We start from the raw sequence: 16111 nt of genomic DNA, 5'->3' as shown, positions 1-16111 counted from the left end.
CGCAAATAAAGCTTTGTTTTGTTTTCTTAACGAGCATTGTTGAATCTTTCTATCACAGTCCAGAAGCGGGAAAAATATTGACTTCGACAATGGTAGACCTCAACTTCCAGAATGGTGTCGCTGAACTGGAGAGCACCAGTGTGCATTCATTTTGGGGCTAACTCCTCGCTGTGTATCAGTCCTGGTTTATGCAATTACACTTTAAATATGGCAGCTGGGACATAGCAGCAGCGAGGTTACGGTGTGGTGTGCAAATCCAGCATGTTTCCCGCGGATAAATACTTAATCATCTCTAAGGCAGTTGATAGGGCGAGGAGACCTGCCATTGAGACTGGTGGAAAACATGGCTTTTTTTATAACCATCTTGGCACTTAGTGCAGTACGCACTGAATATTTTTTAAAAATAAAAGCGATCTTAAATGTTACATTCGTAAAGTCCATATGGAAGGGAGGCGGAAGTCTCAAGTTGTGCTTGTGAGGAGTGCCATTGAAGAAATGATCGTGCCATTTCTGCAACTGTTTTTTTAAGATGGGAAATTTAATTCAAGAAGTAGGTGCCCTCTTTGATTGAGACATATTTGAAAAAGGCAAGATTGGTCAAATAATATTGTCTCATCATAGAAACCGGTCAGTTCTGCCTCTACCAGGGAAAAAGTGTGCCTTCACTAACTACAAAAGGTAGATTAGAACATAGAACAGTACAGCACAGAACAGGCCCTTCGGCCCTCGATGTTGTGCCGAGCAATGATCACCCTACTTAAACCCACGTAACCCGTATACCCGTAACCCAACAATCCCCCCATTAACCTTACACTACGGGCAATTTAGCATGGCCAATCCACCTAACCCGCACATCTTTGGACTGTGGGAGGAAACCGGAGCACCCGGAGGAAACCCACGCACACACGGGGAGGACGTGCAGACTCCATACAGACAGTGACCCAGCCGGGAATCGAACCTGGGGCCCTGGAGCTGTGAAGCATTGATGCTAACCACCATGCTACCGTGAGGCCCCCTAATTAATTGAACATTTCCAACAGCACATTTAAAATAAAAAAATCGGCATCCATCTGCAGAGGGGCAGCTGGATACCGATAGATATTTCTGATCTCTCACAGCTCCAATGCCCTCACAGAACTGTAAATTGGTGGCTGACTTTTTTATGCCAATGAGCCCATTCCCATGATTTGGGATGGAGTTACCATTGGCCAGTTAGAGGTCTATCTTCATATTTTTGACAACCCCAAAACAGTTCTTCAGGAAACCTATCCTTTCTAATATATATATATATATATATATACATGGGCCTCACGGTAGCATGGTGGTTAGCATCAATGCTTCACAGCTCCAGGGTCCCAGGTTTGATTCCCGGCTGGGTCACTGTCTGTGTGGAGTCTGCACGTCCTCCCCGTGTGTGCATGGGTTTCCTCCGGGTGCTCCGGTTTCCTCCCACAGTCCAAAGATGTGCGGGTTAGGTGGATTGGCCATGCTAAATTGCCCGTAGTGTAAGGTTAATGGGGGGATTGTTGGGTTACGGGTTACGTGGGTTTAAGTAGGGTGATCATTGCTCGGCACAACATCAAGGGCCGAAGGGCCTGTTCGGTGCTGTACTGTTCTATGTTCTATGTATAGTATGGCTCGGCTTGGTCTCATTTCCCTCAGGTTTGATGTTGCCGTTTATATGCACTGAAGATATTAATGAAACTCTGTGACATTCTTCCACACAATTCTTATGGTAAGAATTTCTTTGAAATTCCATCCGAGCTAATTGTACTATTAGATATACATACACACACATCAAAAGTCAGAATTCCGGGGAATATTTCCCTGGGTCTCACACAAACACACAAAAAAATAGGTGGGTTGGATGGCACTTCGGTAAAGGAACCAGTCCAATTTTCCTGCATTAATTTAAATGTTATTAAAATACAGGTTCCTTTACAGGCATGTATGCAAACCTGTCTGATTTTTCAATATTCACTCCACCCATGTGATCCAGGGCATTTGGGCACAGATCCAGGAATATCTCCTCAATCACATTTAACTAGGAGTGTTAGGTCAGAGATGTACTTCTTTAATTAAAGTGAAATTACCATAAACCCGTAATTCCATCTTTTCTTCGTAAACACCCTGTACTGATCTTGCACTAACTTCATACAGGCCTTGGTCACTTCTTTGCAGGGTCTGTATTTCCAGGCTGTAGTCTGTGAGATTTAACTGAATTCTCTGTCCAAACTCATTGTTAAAAATTACTGGGTTGTGTTTGGCTTTCGAACACACTTGAATCTTTCCCCCAGTGGATGAGTTTCTGAAGTCCCAAGAAACCATCAAAGGGTCTGCCCATGGTAAATGTAATGATAACTTTAGCGACTGTCCTCGAGTCCCATTCACCAGGCGTTGCAAAGAACTGGGATTCCCATCCACCTGTCCCAGACCTGGAAAAGAAACAGAAGGACAAGCCATGAGAGTGTCTTTAGTTCTGGTTTGTTTGTATCTGCCATCCTATTATATGGCTTCCGTTGTTGCAGTTCCTGAACTGAAATATATCTGAGTTTGCACAAGTACTGATATAACATCAATTGGAACCCAAGGCTGTTAAAGTTAGAGAAATCTGCAGTGGGAGAGTTTCACTCAATCCTTGTGCCTAAATCAGCGACTCAGAGCAAAAAAATAAACACAGAAAATGAAAACTTTGCAATTATAAAGCGCCATTCAATCACCAAAAGTACTTTACAGCCATTGAAGTACTTCGTAAGATAGTCACCATTATAATTTAGGAAATGCAACAGCCAGTTTTCATTCAGTAAGCTCCTACAAACAATAGTGAGATGATGACCAAATGTCTTGTGTCAATTATGTTGATTCAAGAATAAATATTGATCAGAACACCAGGGAAAGCTACCGTACTCTTGCAAAATAGTGCCAAGGACACCCTACATCTAGCCAGGAGGACACAGGGTCTTACTTTCATTGTTGTCCCATTGAAAGACTCCACCTCAGACAATGCAGTACACCACCAGTACTGTGCTGGAATGTCAGCACGGATTTTGTGCTCTACACTTGACAATCCCTATCCTATTTTATATCACATTCATTTGTTCAATTCCTCACACTCAAGAGGGAGTATCAAAACCAGCATATTCTTAGGAGACAAGAGTGCTGTTACTAGCCAAATCATGTGGCCATAATGGATGAACAAATGGCATAAATACACATTTTTAATAGAATGATAGGAAGGCATTTGAAGCCCAAAATGAAATTTGGGCTGTGTGGGAGCTTAAAGAATTAAGAAATCTGTGTCAACCCACCAGCTCACCAGTTTTGAGGGAGGTGGAACAAGAGTGGAGCAGCGAACATGCAAATTAAATAATAATAATCTCTATTAGTGTCACAAGTAGGCTTACATTAACACTGCAATGAAGTTACTGTGAAAATCCCCTAGTCCCCACACTATGGCGCCTGTTCGGGTACTCTGAAGGAGAGTTCAGAATGTCCAATTCACCTAAGCACGTCTTTCGGGACTTGTGCGAGGAAACCCATGCAGACACGGGGAGAACGTGCAGACTTTGCACAGACAGTGACCCAAACCGGGAATCAAACCCGGGCTCCTGGTGCTGTGAAGCAAAGTGATAACCACCGTGCTAACATGCCGCAAGTTGGTAGCATTGCATTGATCCACCATTTTAAATTTAACTCTTGACTATTCAGATTATCCGGGTCTTGGCAGCAAAAAAGAACGTGAAGGCAGCTGGAGGAAAGTACTTTTTCACTCACCTGCTAGATCCAGAATACATACCTGACCGAACCATCGAGTTTGGACACTTGCCGACCTAACCCACAAGGGCTCTGGCCTCTCCCCGAGGCCTCTAATCCTGTGCGATGAGATTACCTCCCATCTCAAATCTGATTCCATCACTGATTGTGCATTTCTCCTCACTCTGCAAACCTGGCTACAGATCCCGAAGAGATCCCCGTACCTGTCCCCTGCCGATGATCTCAGACATAAGACTCCCACCCTCCAATTCCTCAGGCCTTCAACTGTGCCTCCGGCCTCACTCCCCATGGCCTCATCTCAAATCCCGACCTTCTCAGGTTTTCAAATTTCCCTCTCCATCCCACTGCCCTCAGATCCACCGCCCTTGCAACTCTTCACTCCCTGGCTGAAAGCTTGCTCACCCAATAGCCAGCTATCCTCAAAATTAGAAATAAGCAAAATACTGCAGACACTGGAATTTGAAACAAGAACAGAAGCTGGAAAAACTCAGTAGGTTTGCCATCATCTCTCGGCTAGCTTTGAGTGGGAACCAAAAAAAAACCAAATGTAGCGTATATTCACCTGGTTTTCCCACTGTAATTCCAGCTCCACTGCTCTACACTCCCCTCCCCCGAACCTCAGTAAAACATAGCCCATTGTATCACTCTTCTTAACGTCATACTTTACTCAGAATCTTGCAGCACAGAAGGAACCTATTCTTCGCACCCCGCTCATCTCAAAACTGTACACTTGTCTGTGAGATTTATAACTTTGGGCCAAATGAGGAATTTCTCTGTTGCTTTCAGCATTGGGATAGCCCCCGACATGCAGCTGGGGTAAATTTACAAATTTCTGCTCCCGTGTAAAATTATTTTTGTGCAGAGTTAATGAAGATAAATATTTGGAGCGACGAACATGCTGTTGATTCCCTATGCTGCACCTTTGCACAGAGTCAAATTTACCCCAAAATCATTGCTCATCCACCAGTTTTATGCTGTGGTGGAAAGTTTGAAATGCACCCTGTTGTCTGTTTCTTTTGCTTGCTGCCCAGTAAAGGAATATAGCTAATTACAGGAGTTCGGTCTCGTGTGAGTTTCCTGTCTTTTGTGAGCATTTCCCGTACAACACTGATGTTGCAGAAAAAAAGTTGGTGGCTACAGAATGTATAGATTCTATCCAGTGACTGGGGGGCAGTGAAGTCAGGGGCGGATTCTCCCCCAGCCAATGCCAAAAATCGGGAAAGGCTATTCCTACCTTTTATATCTTGTTGTACCGTGAAATTTTTCAATGTTTTTCATTGAACAGACGTGTTCTACTTCGCATGTACCATAAACGCTGTTCGCATATTATTAGCGGGCCTGACCTGGTATTTCTCCACGGCTTCCGCGAGGTTCCGCCTCCGCTGGGAGGAATTACCAACGCCGAGGTTTACTTATGGTTTCAAAAAGACGGGAAACAAGCACCGTGGCTGCTGAGGAAGAGAAGGGGGGGGGGAGGAGTACGAAAAGGGTCCAACATCGCCATAGTTTGCTGTCAGTCATACTGCTGGCCTGGGGCTTATGCCAGGGCTGGAGGAAATAGCGGGTGCAGCCAGGAGGTGGGCTGTGGGGTCGGTGGGCGGGCACGGAACACCACTGCCCCAGCCTTCAAGGCAGCCATGCCGCTGCGCACGCCGCTGACCGCAGACTGTTAACTTAGTGCCATAGGCCATATGGGTGTTCCCGCAGGCCACACCGTAGGTATTTTCTGACCCACACCGACCCATCAATGGAATGGGCAAGCTCCAGCATAACCAGTGCCATCTTGTTGGCTGGGATGAGTGTGTGTGGGGAGTGGAGTGCTAATATGCAGCTGCAGCTTGTCAGCCCCTCGAGTGCAAATCCTGGCTCCAGCGTATCAGACACTGTTTCTCATTGGAATCGCTGGTGTTCCATGTGACGCTGGTGCTAGCCCATTAACAATTGAAGAATTGCTCAGGGAAAGGCACCAAATTTGCTGTTGTAGAAGTCCACCAATTCTGTTCCGGCATCAGCACTTATGTCTCTGAAACAGAGAACCCTGCCCAAGGACTCTCATCTCAGATATGAAATCAATGTCCTTTATGTAGCCATAAATTGATCGCCAAAGGACCTAATGTATTTTCAGCAGAATTACTGACTTATCCTGGATAGCATAGAGTTCAGAGGACAGTGGCCCTTCAATAGGAAAGCTGGAGGATTGGTTTTCTGGAGCCCAAGGTTCTGGTGATTTTAGCTATGTCTCAGTCCTGCATTACTCATTTTTCCATCCAGATTTGCATAAAAACAAATGTCTTTTAGATGTAGTTATATCACCAGGTCCTAATTTGGTTTGTAGCATTGAACGTTTACAGGAAGGGCTTGGAGGAAATGACTTCATTCCCATAAATCATCAAAAATATTTAACCCGAGAGGAGAATCAGAGGAATTTGAGAATCAGAGGCAATACGCTAACTAACACATTAGAGAGAGGGTGAGCAACAGAAAGTCGCCAGGATGAATAAGGGCAGGACACTGAATCATTCAAAACACAGCTCTAAGTTGGTTGGGTTTGTATTGTGGCAGCACCAGCCTGAATGGAGTGAAGGGCCCTCAGCATTGCTCCTATTCCCTGTCAACATCTTTCCTCCTTCTTCAGATAGAACATAAAGTGCAGAAGGAGGCCATTCGGCCCATCGAGTCTGCACCGACCCACCTAAGCCCTCACCTCCACCCTATCCCCGCAACCCAATAACCTCACCTAACCTTATTGGTCACGAAGGGCAATTTATCATAAATAAATTCACCTAACCTGCACGTCTTTGGACTGTGGGAGGAAACTGGAGCACCCGGCGGAAACCCACGCAGACCCGGGGAGAACGTGCAGACTCCGCACAGACCGTGACGCAGCAGGGAATCAAACCTGGGACTGTGGCGCTGTGAAGACACAGTGCTAGCCACTTGTGCTACTGTGCTGCCCCTGTGCTACCGTGCTGTCAGTGTCAATGTTAGGTTTTGTCCTGATTGCAGAACAACCTGAGAAAGGATAGTATTAAATTATTGGCACTTCAATCCTCTGATGATTCACTGAGCTGATGAGCGTAGTCTTGGGTAATTCAGGAAAGTCACTGGCGCACTGCTGCCTTATGGCGCCAAGGTCTCAGGTTCGATCTCGGCTCTGGGTCGCTGTCCGTGTGGAGTTTGCATATTCTCCCCGTCTTTGCGTGGGTTTCACCCCACAACCCAAAGATGTGCGGGCTAGGTGGATTGGCCACGCTAAATTACCCCTTAATTGGAAAAAATGAATTGTGTACTCCAAATTTATTTTACAAAAAGGAAAGTCACTGGCTTCAAGCCTCAACGTGAGTTAGCTGTGGTTGGCAGTAGAAGCCCCAGAATTGGACTGCTGGTACAGAGGAGAGTTAAAGCAGCCACAGTTCCTGTCCTCATAACTATCTCGTGGCCACTGCTGGAAGGTTCACATGTGTGGTCAGGTGAAAGCAGAGTTGTTTTTACTGCAATGCCCTCCAAAGTCGAAAGGTTTCTGACCACTACCAGTCAGTGATCACACAGGAAGAATAAGCAGTTGTCGCTTCACTGAATCCCTTGGACACATGGAGGCAATTTAGCATAGCCAATCCAGCTAACCAACACATCTTTGGTTTGTGGGAGGAAACCGGAGCACCCGTAGGAAACCCACGCAGACACAGGGTGAATGTACAATCTCCATACAGAGTCACCCAAGGCCAGAATTGAACCGGATCCCTGACGCTGTGAAGCAGCCGTGCTAACCACGGGGCCACCATATCGCCCATTCTCCAGTATATCTTATTATAATATGGAGAGTGTAGCTGATCATTGCTCTGGAAGTATGGCCTCAGAAAGGTTTTTATAAGCTGTTTTATGACCTGCATTTGGCAGGAAGTGTCATGTTTGTCTACCTTATCATCAGCCTTTAGCGAGAGTTTTCAGTGGAGATGCAAGTAGAAGAGGGGGGCAGGAGTGAAGAGCTTGGTAATCAAATACAGTCACAATGACCCAACCAGAGCCATTAAACCCACAGGCAGGGAAATAAGAGAGAGGTTATTGTTTAATCTCGGCTCTCCGACAGCTGCTTATCACCATCTGCTCTCCATCAGGTCAATTCATGAGCAGCTGCTTTGCTGTGGAGTCTGGTACCTGTGAATAAACTTGTTGTTCAGAAACAACCCAAGTACAATGGATAAACTATGAATGCTCAAAATGAAAAGAAAGAGCATTAGCACAATATCCCATAATGCCCTCAGACTGTTGCAACATATGATACATTAAATTAGCTAATTTATTAATTGCCGTTGCAAACAAACACTGCAGCTAATGTGAGGACAAGATCCAATAAATAGCAGACAAAGTGCATTCATTAACAACTAGGTAGCTTTTGATTGTGTTTATAGAATCTTTACACTGCAGAGAGGCCATTCAACCCATCAAATATGCACTGGCTTGGTGAAAGAACATTCAATTGCATCCTACAATCTTTGATCGAAGATGGTGCCAGAGCGTGGTGACTCTGCGAGCTCTCCCAAATAGATCCTCTTTTTACATCTCTTATAATTGTACTAATCTTTTCCTATTATGTATTTCACTTTATTTTCATGTACTAAATGACCTGTTGGAGCTGCGCGCAGAAAAATACTTTTCACTGTACCTTGGTACACTTGACAATAAACAAATCCAATCCAATGGTGTTAATTCAAAGTACCATGTTGCCATCTGGAAACCTGACTTTCCACTTCCTTGACTGTTAGGCTTTGCATGTTTCTGGGAATGTGCTCTGTTCAAATATTTGCATCAGAGATATCCGTCAGTAATGCTCCACAATTATACACACACACAGCTATACAGCAGCTGTTGAGTTTGCTTATCTTTCATTTGCCAGAAGGATAAGAGAAAACGGTGAATGACGTGGCAGGTTGGAGCTGAATTTATGGATGTTGGCCTATGTATTGAGATATTTTCGCCAAAACAACTGTAGTGTTTCACGTGAAATGTTCCCTTTCAGCCTTTTGAGGAGCTACAGGATTGTAATTATCATGACATACTGGCCAATGCCAGTGATGGTCTGACCATGGTCAACCAGTAAATGAGGAATAATCCACTCTCAAAGCCATTTAGTGAGGGTCTGTTCTCTCTTAATACCACACAGATAGACCTCATCACTGAGGGCCTGTTACCAGAGGACTGACTGGGTAGCAGGGGGTCTGGATGGCTCTCAGTCTGGGTCAATATGAGTAAAATTTCATTAAGTAGAATAGGAATTCTACACGTGCAAGGCTCATAGTGTAAACTGCAACCGGCTGCTGCCTGTACATGGAGTAATATTGTTCCCATTACAAACCAACATTTTGGGTTTAGTGTTGTGAACACATTCATTCCAGTTCAGGCCAATACAAACAAGTAAGTGTTATGATGAGATGGGTGCAGCAAACAAGGACATTTTGTCATGAAATTGATGCAGCAAGTTGTTCAATGACAGACATTCCCTAGAGATAGTAAATGTAACATAAGGGGCGCGATTCCCACGAGCCCCGCGACGGGCCGGAGAATCGCCACAACCGCGCCATGCCGCCCCGACGCCGGCATGCGATTCTCCGAGGTGTGGAGAATCGGCGGCGATGCATTTGGTGCGGCGCCGGGCCACTGTCCATGGCGGGGCCGCCGATTCTCCGGCCCGGAAGGGCCGTGCGGAAATGGCAGAGTCCCACCGGCGCCGTTCACCCCTGGTCGCTGCCAGCAGGAACCCTGCATGAAGGGCACGGCGGCCTGTGGAGAGTGGAGGGGGGGTCCATACCTGGGGGGTGGGGGGGGCTCCGATGGGATCTGGCCCACGATCGGGGCCCACCAATCGGCGGCGCCCCCCCCCCCCCCCCCCCGGGCCTACTTTGTTGCGCGGCCGGCCCCTGAACACCCACGCCATGTTGCATTGGGACCTGGGCGCTGAATAAGTCCCCAGCACATGCGCGGGTTGGCGCGGCCCAAGTGCATATGTGCGGGTTGGGGCGGCGCCCATTTGGTGCCGGGAAGGGAGGCTGGAGCGGCATGCACTGCTCCAGCAACATGCTGGCCCCCTGTTCTTCCAGGGGGCCAGAATCTGTTGTCCTCGCGCCCGTTTCGTGCCCCACGTCCGTTTCGGAGAGTCGCGCCCAAGGCCTCCTTAAGAGGCCGGCTTCTTACCTCATATGGACACTGAATCAGATACCCATGAAACAAAATTTAGTCTACTGCTCTCAGTTCCTCCCCCTACTCTGTTGGAAATTGAGGGAGTCAACATTGGAGGAGGACATCTTTGGCCTCAGCTCAATAAGCTGCTGTGTTCACTGTCTGGTGCACTTGAGTGAGCACCAGTGCGAATTACTGAGGGAACAGACCTCATTATACTTGGGAAGGCAAAAAGAAAACAAGTAACTTAATTACATTTCGCACCTTTCATGACCTCATCTATATCCCTGTTTTACAGCCAATGGAATATCTTTTGAATCGTAGTCACTATTACAATGAGGAAAGGTAGCGGCTAATTTGTACACTAATTCCCACCAAGCAGCAAGGTAATCTGTTTTACCATTGATGGGTGAGGAATTGGTCAGGGAGAAATTTCTTTCAAATAGTGTCGCTTGATCTTTTACCCCAACCCCAGTGGGCAGACAGAGCCTCAGCTGAATGTCTCTCACAACCTAGATTCTATGGATCGGGATTTGAACCCAGAACCTTCTGACAGAGGCAAGAGTGTATTCAGCTGAAGCACAACTGACACCTAAACAAGCTGGAAGAATTAAGGAGTTTCGACAGACAGGAGGGTGGGCTGGACGTGGCACTGTGCACTGGTGAACCACATAAGCAGAAAAGGAACATAAGTTTGTGCACGACAGAGATCATGCTCAACAACTGCTGCGGAATTGTGGTCATCTGTCTAAACCAATTAGTAGCATCAGCAATGAGTTACATTTGTACATTTCCAGGCAGCACGGTGGCGCAGTGGTTAGCAGTGCTGTCTCACGGCGCAGAAGTCCCAGGTTCGATCCCGGCTCTGGGACACTGTCCGCGTTTGCGTGGGTTTCGCCCCCACAACCCAAAGACGTGCAGGGTAGGTAGATTGGTCACACTAAATTGCCCCTTAATTGGAAAAAAAAATGAATTGGGTACTCTAAATTTATGTTTCACCCCCACAACCCAAAGACGTGCAGGGTAGGTAGATTGGCCACGCTAAATTGCCCCTTAATTGGAAAAAAAAATGAATTGGGTACTCTAAATTTATTTTTTTTAAATAAAAGCTTCTGAAATAAAGAGCAATGCACATATTTTCACTTACATAGAACAGTACAGCACAGAACAGGCCCTTCGGCCCTCGATGTTGTGCCGAGCAATGATCACCCTACTCAAACCCACGTATCCACCCTATACCCGTAACCCAACAACACCCCCTTTAACCTTACTTATTAGGACACTACGGGCAATTTAGCATGGCCAAACCACCTAACCCGCACATCTTTGGACTGTGGGAGGAAACGGGAGGAAACCCACGCACACACGGGGAGGACGTGCAGACTCTGCACAGACAGTGACCCAGACGGGAACCGAACCTGGGACCGTGGAGCTGTGAAGCATTTATGCTAACCACCATGCTACTGTGCTGCCCCTTGTGTAAAATTTTCTTTCCCATCAAGCATCGATCTTTTGGTACAAATATGATCCTTGAATGGCTTTTTAAAAAAAAAAATTTAGAGTACACAATTATTTTTTTTCCCCAATTAAGGGGCAATTTAACGTGGCCAATCCACCTACCCTGCATATCTTTGCGTTATGGGGGCGAAACCCACGTAAACACAGGGAGAATGTGCAAACTCCACACGGACAGTGACCCAGAGCCAGGATCAAACCTGGGACCTCGCCGCCGTGAGGCAGCAGTGTTATTCACTGCGCCACCATGCTGCCCTTTGAATGGCTTATTGAGGCACACATCCAAATTTGAACTTTGAATATTCAATACCCCAGATATAACTGGAATGTGGGTATTATTTTTTCGCAGGCATCTCTTGATCTCAACGCTTAAATGGGATCTGAACATGTCCCAAACTGATGCACAACGTTCATTACACAGGACTCCAGGGCGGCTATTCCACACATCATCGATCCATAACTGACTCCATCCTCATCCATCCAAGTATTGTCACAGTGGACATACAAAAAAAAAACTCTTGCAGTCAATTTGATGTTGATTTGAATATTACCCTCGGCTTTAATTTCATTCTGTTTGTTATGAATGCTAGTACCAAGATGAATTTTTGTCTTTTCGTGTCTTGTTGTTTTCAGTAGAACTATTTTGACTTCATTCCATAGTTTGGTTGCTAGACATATTAAAAATTCACAGGCGCTTCATCCATATTGCTGATGTGAATTACTAGGTAATCGTGTTTGCATACTACTGTCTGGGGAATTGATAGAAACATCTAATGGTAAACACTGTTGCCTCTCAGTGCCAGAGACCCAAGTTCAATTCTGGCCTTGGGTGACTGCCTTTGTGAAGTTTGCACTTTCTGCCCATGTCTGCTTGGGTTTCCTCCATTCCCCCCCCCCCCCCCCCCCCCCCCCAAACAGTCAAAGATGTACAGGTTAGGTGAATTGGCCATGCTAAATTGCCCCTTCATGTCCAAAATGGTAGGTGGGGTTACGGGGATGGAGTGGGGACATGGGCTCTTCCCAAGGGTCGGTGCAGACGCGATGGGCCAAATGGCCTCTTTCGGCACTTTACGGATTCTATGATTTATTTGGCGTTGAGGTGTTCCTGGTTATAATGCAACTATTCTAATGATTTGAATGAAATGGCAGACACATGGCAAATTAAATTTAATATGGAAGATGAAATAGAGAAGTATGAAGTGATACATTTTGTCAGGAAGTATGTAGAGAGACAACTGGAATGAAACTGCAATTTTAAATGAGATGCCAGAACAGAGTATGTACAGAAATGTTTGAAGACGTCAACACATTTGAAAGAGATTTTAAAATAGCCTTTTATTATTCTAGGAATAGAATATAAAAACAAGAAGTAACGAAGAGACACACAACCACCAGGCGCCTCAAAGCACTTTGTAGCTGATTAAGTACTTACCGAAATGTAGTCACGCTATTCAAAAAGGAAGGTGGAGAGATATCAAGGAACTATAGGCCATTGAGCCTCACGTTGGTGGTAGGGAAGTTGCTAGAATCCATTATCAAGGATTTCATAGCACAGCATTTGGAAAACAATGGTATAATCGGATAAAGTCAGCTTGGATTTACAAAAGGAAAATCATGCTTGACAAATCTACTGGAATTCTTTGAAGATGTAACTAGTAGAGTTGACCAGGGGGAACCCGTGAATGGCGTTTACTTAGACTTTCAGAAGCTTTCATCAAGGTCTCACATTGCCAATTAATATGTAAAATTAAAGCGCATGGGATTACGGGTTGAATCTAGAGATGGATAGAAAGCTGGTGAGCAGGCTGGAAGCAAAAGGTTGGAATAAATGGGCATTTTTCCAATTGGCAGGCAATGACTAGTGGAGTACTGCAGGGATCTGTGCTAGGACCCCAAATGTTCACATTATATATTTATGATTTGGATGAGGAGAATGTGCAAACTCCACATGGACAGTGACCCGGGGCCGGGATCGAACTCGGGTCCTCGGCGGTGTGGCAGCAGTGCTAACCACTGTGCCATCATGCCGTCTCATCCAAAAAGAGAAGGTTAAATGGAGATTTGACTGCATTGTTCAACCATAAATGGTTTTGACAAAGTAAAGAAGGAGGCGACACTTTGCCCAGTGCAGAAGGGAAGGTACAAAAGAGCAAAGACAAAAGCAGGAGAAGCATTCTGGAGAAACTCATGTAGCCTGCCACGTGGAAAGCTGCTGGCCTTGAAGGACCAGTGGAACTATTTAGCTGCCCCCGACTACCTGGTTTGTACACACACACACAGTGTGAATGTATATTGGGAAAAAGAAGTGCCATGGGGAATAAAATTCCTTTGACGATATATTCTATCTCTGCGACGTCAACTGTTGTGTATAACACATCAACGGAGAACTGAAACTGGGAAAGGAAGCCACAGTGTTTGCAAACAGGAAATTCTGCAGGGAGTAGGCAGACAGCACAGGGAACTGGTGAGAGACGGTGAGGTTAGTGGCAAGAAATCAACATGGTGGGGAGGGCATGTTAAAGTTTTTTATATTTACTGTCAGCCTTATGTGGTTTTCTAATCTCATGCAAAGGCTTTATCATCAGTTGCTATTTCTGGCAGGGCAAGAGTCACTTTATGCACAACTAGATAAACCGTTCTGCATTTTATTTTTACAGGGTTCCTCAGAAGAAGGGGTCAGTCACTGGGCAATTCCAACCCCCACCAAATGCTACCACATTTTACGAATATTGGAAAATCCCTACGTCTGGTTTTCTTGCTAATAAATCAAAACAAACTTAAATGCTATGAATGACTTTGCAATTGTTTAATTCCATTGTATGTCGCTTCGCACTTTGTCTTTTGAAAGGACTTACAGAAAATTGTAATATTCGAGATTCGATGTACATTCGATCTTATGACACTTATTTTACCCAACCACACTTTCATTCCTGCTTGCAGTATGCCCTGGGTAAATGTGACTGAAAGATGGCTTGATGGGAAACTCTGACATGGGCCTTCACTGATCCCAAATGTTTGAAAGCAATCAAAATGGTAAAAAATAAACTTCAGCAGAAATTCAATCAGTGCATGAAAACAGGCTGCTGTGTGAGAACTAACAGATGAAAACACATTAGTAACATTCCAGAGACCAAGAAATGGCAGAGAAAACAATAGTGCTTTCAATCGCAATCAGCTGAGTACCATGGTGACCATTCACTAGCACTGAAATGATAAGTAACTGATTAACAGTCCCAGAGTAGGAAAATACAGATGACATTAAGGATCATGAAACACTGATCTGGCCTGGGTGTACAGATTGGTACATGACCTGCGAGATGCTCCATCGGCAGGGTCCGCCGCTTCGCGGGTTTCCCGACGGCATTCCACAATAGGAAACCCCTTTGGGCGGCTGCCAGAATGAAGGATCCCGCTGCCGGCGGGGGTGCACTGCGCCGGAAAATGGAGCTGACGGGACAGACAATCCCACCCGCCATCTTTTGTAATTGGGCTCAATATAAGATCATGCTCCGCATTGTGTGGCCATGGTACTGGAGAAGGGGATGGTAAAGAGACCAGGGTGGAAGTTAGATGTGGGACTGTTGGGTGACAAAATTGAAAAAGTAATCGAGGAATATGTAGGTTTTAACTGCACGGTTGAATGTCGAAAGAGGTTGCCTAGGAGGCTTGAAAGGCAGTGGTGAGGTGATCTCATTCAAGGCTAGGCGAGACAAAGAGGAGAGGTAGGAACGTCAGAGGGTAATAAATGAGATGCTGGAGGATTCAGGAGGTATATGCAGAAGATAGGGACCCAGTGCAGTTGGAAAAGCGGAAGGAACTCCAGGTGAGCTTTGACCGAGTATCTATCAAGAAGGCGGTACGCCAATTGAGGTGAGCAAGGCAGGCAGTTTACGAGCATGGAGAGAAGGCGGGCCATATGTTGGCAGGTCAACTCCGTAGGGAGGCTGCGGGAAGGGAAATTGCCCAGGTGCAGGAAAGTTGGTGGTAGCTCCAGATCAGATTAACAAGATCTTTAAGGAATTATACGAGAGGTTGTACAGGTCAGAGCCACCTGGGGGAGGACGGGAGATGCGGAAATTTCTAGATGGGCTTGAGTACCCGAGGTTAGGGGAGGGGGACAGGGCTACTTTAGCGGGGGTGATAGCGGAGCAAGAGATAAAAGATGCGATTGGGAGGATGCAGTCGGGGAAGGTGGGACAGCCGGATGGGTTTCCTGTGGAATATTATAAAAAATTCAAACATAAGTTGGTACCGCTGATGGTGGGGATGTTTGAGGAGGCGATGTGGGGGGGAGGGGGGGGGGGGGTGTTACCGTGAACTTTGGGTCAGGCATCTATTTCCCTGTTACTTAAGTTACTTATGTTTTGGTCCTGTCCAAGGCTGGAGGATTACTGGAAGGAGGTGTTTAAGGTAATCTCTAAAGTGGTGCACATGAAACTTGGCCCAGGCATACGGGAGGAGGCCATATTCGGGGTGTCAGATCAGCCGGGGCTGGAAACGGGCACGGTGTCAGATGTTGTAGCCTTCGCCTTGTTCATCACCCGAAGGCGGATCCTGTTAGGGTGGAGATCAACCTCGCAACCTTGTGCCCTGGCGTAGCGGGGGGACCTGCTGAAATTCTTCACTCTTGAAAAGCTCAAATTTGAAC

At 46.0% G+C, this 16111-nt stretch overlaps 2 protein-coding genes across 15 annotated transcripts in view; one reads left to right on the top strand and one right to left on the bottom strand.

Annotated features, from left to right (window-relative positions):
* LOC119976714 (RNA-binding protein 4B-like) overlaps positions 1-14525 on the top strand; it is a 173057-nt gene extending 158532 nt beyond the window's left edge. For all 10 annotated transcript variants that reach the window (XR_005462975.1, XR_005462974.1, XR_005462973.1 and 7 more), the window contains one exon: positions 14121-14525. The gene's annotated coding sequence lies outside the window, so the exon portion shown is untranslated. The remainder of the gene's footprint in view (positions 1-14120) is intronic.
* Positions 1-16111, bottom strand: part of LOC119976715 (SLAM family member 9-like) — a 46877-nt gene that overhangs the window by 18381 nt on the left and 12385 nt on the right. For all 5 annotated transcript variants that reach the window (XR_005462981.1, XM_038817441.1, XM_038817438.1 and 2 more), the window contains exon 2: positions 2094-2435. Coding sequence is in view for 4 of the 5 variants with exons in the window: in XM_038817441.1 (XP_038673369.1) it covers positions 2094-2435 (342 nt within the window). In the remaining variant the exon portion in view is untranslated. The remainder of the gene's footprint in view (positions 1-2093; positions 2436-16111) is intronic.

The sequence above is a fragment of the Scyliorhinus canicula genome, chromosome 13, assembly GCF_902713615.1.
Source record: "Scyliorhinus canicula chromosome 13, sScyCan1.1, whole genome shotgun sequence".
NCBI classification, from domain to species: Eukaryota; Metazoa; Chordata; class Chondrichthyes; order Carcharhiniformes; family Scyliorhinidae; genus Scyliorhinus; species Scyliorhinus canicula.
Note: the sequence above shows the minus strand (reverse complement) of the source record. Positions and strands in the feature narration are given on the sequence as shown.